This window comes from Octopus bimaculoides, chromosome 18 (genome assembly GCF_001194135.2).
Source record: "Octopus bimaculoides isolate UCB-OBI-ISO-001 chromosome 18, ASM119413v2, whole genome shotgun sequence".
In the NCBI taxonomy this organism is placed as follows: Eukaryota; Metazoa; Mollusca; class Cephalopoda; order Octopoda; family Octopodidae; genus Octopus; species Octopus bimaculoides.
In genome coordinates, this window is record NC_068998.1 from 12,194,547 (window position 1) to 12,199,628 (window position 5,082).

Consider the following 5,082-nt stretch of genomic DNA (forward strand, 5'->3'; position numbering starts at 1 on the left):
TATATATATATATATATATATATATATATATATGTATGTGTATGTTTGTGTGTCTGTGTTTGTCCCCCCCAACTTCGCTTGACAACCGATGCTGGTGTGTTTACGACCCCGTAACTTAGCGGTTCGGCAAAAGAGACCGATAGAATAAGTACTAGGCTTACAAAGAATAAGTCCTGGGGTCGATTTGCTCGACTAAAGGCGGTGCTCCAGCATGGCCACAGTCAAATGACTGAAACAATTAAAAGAGTAAGTGAATGAATTACTCTGTATTTAGGTTACAGCAGAAACAACTACTCACTGAATTAGAGTAACTATCGTAACAAACAAACCTCAAAGACATGTTCAGACTTGTTTAAGCGCGCGCGCACGCACACACACACACACACAGGGTTGTAATTTACATACACATGCAACTGCCTTTTGGACAATATATAGCAAACTGCTTTGTATACAAACACACACACGTTCATATTTATATTTAGTATCTAGACGCCTGGTAGATAAATAAATGTAAACATAATTATTGACAAACTTGATACCATAGAGAGTAACTTGATAGTACATAAACAAACGTGGAGCCACTACATGGTTCCTTGGCATGCTAGAAATAGCAGCCAAGTCTCCTCACTAAAGAAGATATTGGACAATATAGGAGTGTACACTGTTTTTAATCTTAGGGCTAATGGTTTAAGCTCACTTCGGGCTAAACAAGAAAGGAGCCTCTATGTGGTCGCTTGACCTACTAGAAATGGTAACAAAATATCACTCAATTCACACCCCAATTGTCTTCGAAGGAAGGATACATTGCACAATGAGGTAGTCTCTGAATACAAAATGATAGGACAACTGCTACTGGAATCGGTGGTTCTCTACCAGGGTCCATTTGTTAAAATTTATGCACAATAAATTGGTTATACTTTTACAATGCACCAAATTTTTTAACAATTGTTTTTTTTTTTTTAATACAATTCCAAATATCTAATTCTAAAAATATAGGATGATATTTTTAAACATGGAAAGGCTATGAGAGTCCACCCAAGTAAAATAGGAATCAAAGGAATCCATTTGTAAAAAATGGTTTGTGAACCATTGAACTAGATACAGTACAGACTATCCCCCCCCCCTCTCTATTCATCATCATTTTAACATCTACTTTCCTATGCTTTCATGGATCACATGAGAACAGATTGGAGCAGACTTTTTTATAACCAGATATCTTCCTGTTGCCAACACTACTTGTTTCCAAGCGAAGTAATAATCTCTCAGTCTAGTAAGCAACAAACAGCCTGGACATGGCCTACAGGACCATTTTATCAGGTACTAAACCTCAGAGCTTCCACTATTAATGTTGACACAACAGAAAGTAAGACTAGAGAGATTACAGACATGCTAGAGTAAGAAGTAGATGTTGTGTGCAAGAGATAAGATGGAGGGGGGGGGCCTTAGCCAGACTCCTCACATATAACAAATGCTTCTAAGTTAGAAAAGAAATGGGTAAAGTAATTGAGTTAGTAAGAGTATGTGAGAAAATAATTAAGTTTAAACTAATCTTAGACAGTGTGGCACAATAGTGATGCAATCATATGCACCTTAACCCTTTCGTTACCAACCCGGCTGAAACCGGCTCTGGTTCTGTAGTACAAATGTTTTGTTCTCATAAGTTTTGAATTAAAATCTTTCACCAAACCTTAGTTACAATTTATGTTCCTAATATGTGCTTAATGATTTATTTTACTAAATTCTTTGTTATACTTAAAATAATGGAAAGAAACACAGAGCATCTCAAAATAAATATGGTAACAAAAGGGTTAAGGACTGATAGACGAGCAAAAGAACCATTTCCCCAAGGTTCTTCAACTGACTATTTCGGTAATTAATGAGTGACCTCATCATGATGTTACCTAATATATCTTTAATGGACCTGTGCAGCAGGTGTACATAGAGGCCATTTATGTAGTACAAGTAATGAAAAAGATTAAGGCTCTTGGAATTCCTCATGGAAAGAAGAGATATGATCAGATACTGAAAATATCTAGCACAGTAAGATATGCACTAATCACAGTCAAACCAGTAACACAGAGAGGTGTCATACTTCATGAGTGGCACAGAGATATAGTTATCCTTGAGTGAATTCTTTGCCAACAATGGCAAAGCTGATGCTCAAGAAAGATACAACTACAGAGATACTAAATTAATGGGCCAGGTTTAAAAAAAAAACAGAATACCTAAAGCTCAACTGATTAGGAAGAGAATTAGCTTAACTAAGATGCAATTTGGGTTTGAGCCAAGACATGTACCACCAATGTTCCCTTTCAAGTGAAACAATTGCAGATATAGACTTTCTTAGCTTAGAGTAAACCTAAACACATCAAACCTGCATTGATTCCATAAATGGAGATCTTGAGAATATCCACCAGTGGACCGTGTCAATCTTGTCTCATCAATAAGAAAAGAGTTTAAGCACTACTCGCATTAAGAAAATACTATCCCCATCCCACTCCTCAGAATGAGTGGCACTCAGCAATAGCCCCAAAGGTAATTCCAAATGCCAGGCCTCATTGTCATCAAGGATCTCTCCTAGCAAAAGCACATCCTTAACGCAGCTAAGATTGCATTCTAAACAATGGCTTTTTCCTTCAGGGCCAGAAAATATTTCAACCCTCAACAATTACTGATACTCTACAAAGTTCAAGTGACTCTCAATGGAGATCTAGAATGCATGGTGGTGCTGCAAAACAGATATCCTGGGCTACAACCAGGGAAGGGCCATTCAATTGACTGACATTAAATCACTTCCAGATGATATGCCTCAGCCCATGGCCTGTAAGCATGCTGTCAACTGTTTTTTTTTTTTCTATTACTACCATAACAACTTCTGTTCCTTAGACCTGGCTGGCCTTACACCAACTTCACACTCAAGAACTCCACAACTTGTTTCCCTTGTGCTTAACATTAAGGCTTTTGAACCACCATTTCCAGTCATTCCTACCCAGAACAACACTTAGCACTGGAACCTCTTCCCTGCTCACGTCTATTTCTTCATGTATTGATTTGCAGCAGTTTAAACGAAATACTAACAGCATCAATCTCACCAGTTTTGAGTACAAACCTTTCCTCCATAAGAATTAGTGTTCAAGAGAGAAGACTGCACTGGTATGGTCATGTAATGTGTATGAACGAAGATAGTTGCATCAAGAGATGCTGGTCTCTCATTATGGAGGGAATGTGTAGAAGGTGTAGACCCAGGAAGACGTGGGACGAAGTGGTGAGAAAAGATCTACAGATGTTGGGACTCAGAGACGCTGACAGGACTCCAAGACTCTTGTGCTTGTCCTCTACATCCCTCTCCAGCTAATCTTGCGAGCTCGCGAATGCTGGTGCCACGTAAACGCACCCGTGCCAGTGCTGTGTAAAAGCACCCAGTACACTCTGTTAAGTGGTTGGCGTTAGGAAAGACACCCAGCCGTAGAAACCATGCCAAAACAGACATGGGACCTGGGCAGTTCTTCAGTGTATGTATAAATTCATCCATATAATAAATTCTATTATAGAGACCACTTATAACGTCTCGTGGCATTTTGACATGATTTCTTTTACTCTGGATGTAGTTCTCGTTTAGCCCAAGGTTTGCTCTGTGTTGGCACAGACCCATGATCAATGGCATTCCAACCATCGCCACTATCCCTTATTTTCTCTATATACAGTTACTTAGGGCCACATTGTCCTACGTGTCCTTTTCAAAAGAGCGGATGCGATTTGAGGGTATGTGATTGCTTTCCGAGTAGATCGAGTAACCAGGTATATAGGTACCCTCGTGTAACAAAAATACTCCTCAATTTACGCGAAAACAAAAACTATTTTATCAACCTACATTATTTGCTGTTGGATGTCTTCTGCAACACAACCCATCTATTTACACGAAATAAGGCCCCCATACGCATCTTTTTATACAGACATATAGGTCCGCGATGCACTAATGAACTAAGTAATCGTCAGAGAGCACCATTAACAAACATAACGAAAATTTTTAAAAAAACGTTTTCATATTGTCCTCATATCATTTTTATGATCGTGGTGTAATGTAGTAAAAAAAAATTTGCTTTTACTTCTTACTGAAAGCAACAGAGAATAATTTAGACATGCTGCACAGACATTTTGAAGAGAGAAAAGAAAAGAATATAGATTTCAAGAGAAAAGCAAACACGTGGGATAAAGTGGAAAAAACATATGGCGAAACATTACCACAATTAATTTATCAAAGATATACTCGATTTCGTTTCAACATCTAAAAATATATATATAAATATAAAATAAATAACAAAGGACAAAAATATTTATGGTCTTTCCAAGAAATTGTCTTATAATAATAGTAATAGTAATAAGGCGTTCTTTCGAAATAACTATCATAAAATGCCAGTTAATTAAGTAAAGCAAAATATATTTTCTATTTCTCATACTTTTCCAGTGCTCTTTTTTTTTTTTTAGACTTACTGTACCCACTACGATTTTTAATTATAAATTTTAACAAAAATAATGAACTGATAACATGTGTGTGTGCGTGCGTAGTTAATAATCAAAATCTATATAGCTAATAATCAAAGATATTCTCTATTTCGTCTCTAATAATAAAATAAAAATGTAAAAATAAGAAAATCACTAAAATATTTACGGTCTTTCCAACAAAATGTTTTACCAAACAAAAAAAATATAACTAAAATTCAATTAGTTATGAAAAATATATTGGAAAACTTTTACGAACTCCAGTTTAGCAATATATTTCCTAAATAACGATCACACTATATATACATATACACATTATAAAATGCTTCTAAAATATTAATTAAACACGCACATGCCAACCAACACATGGCTGATCGAGGCAAGTTTTCACATCGGAATTATTATCGTCGAAAGACCAGAAGTATGCAAACATATAAAAGTATGCACAATTTAAAGGTATTTGGGAGGGTAAAATATTGATAATTAGACTTTTAAAAAATGTGAATCTAACCGGCATGGTTTATACTTCGCAAGCAAATAACCAAGTTGGATAAGATGAAATTGGACTGCTGTAGTACGTGT

General features: G+C 36.4%; 1 protein-coding gene across 2 annotated transcripts in view; it reads right to left on the reverse strand.

The window, feature by feature from the left end:
- LOC106868663 (40S ribosomal protein S27-like) overlaps positions 1 to 5,082 on the reverse strand; it is a 10,189-nt gene extending 5,107 nt beyond the window's left edge. Inside the window, exon 1 of one of the 2 annotated variants that reach the window (XM_014914040.1) lies at positions 5,012 to 5,082. In XM_014914040.1, coding sequence (XP_014769526.1) covers positions 5,012 to 5,017 — 6 coding nt within the window. In that variant the 5' untranslated portion in view covers positions 5,018 to 5,082. Of the gene's footprint in view, positions 1 to 4,852; positions 4,949 to 5,011 lie in introns of those variants that run through there. The other variant, XM_052974358.1, reaches the window with a different exon arrangement.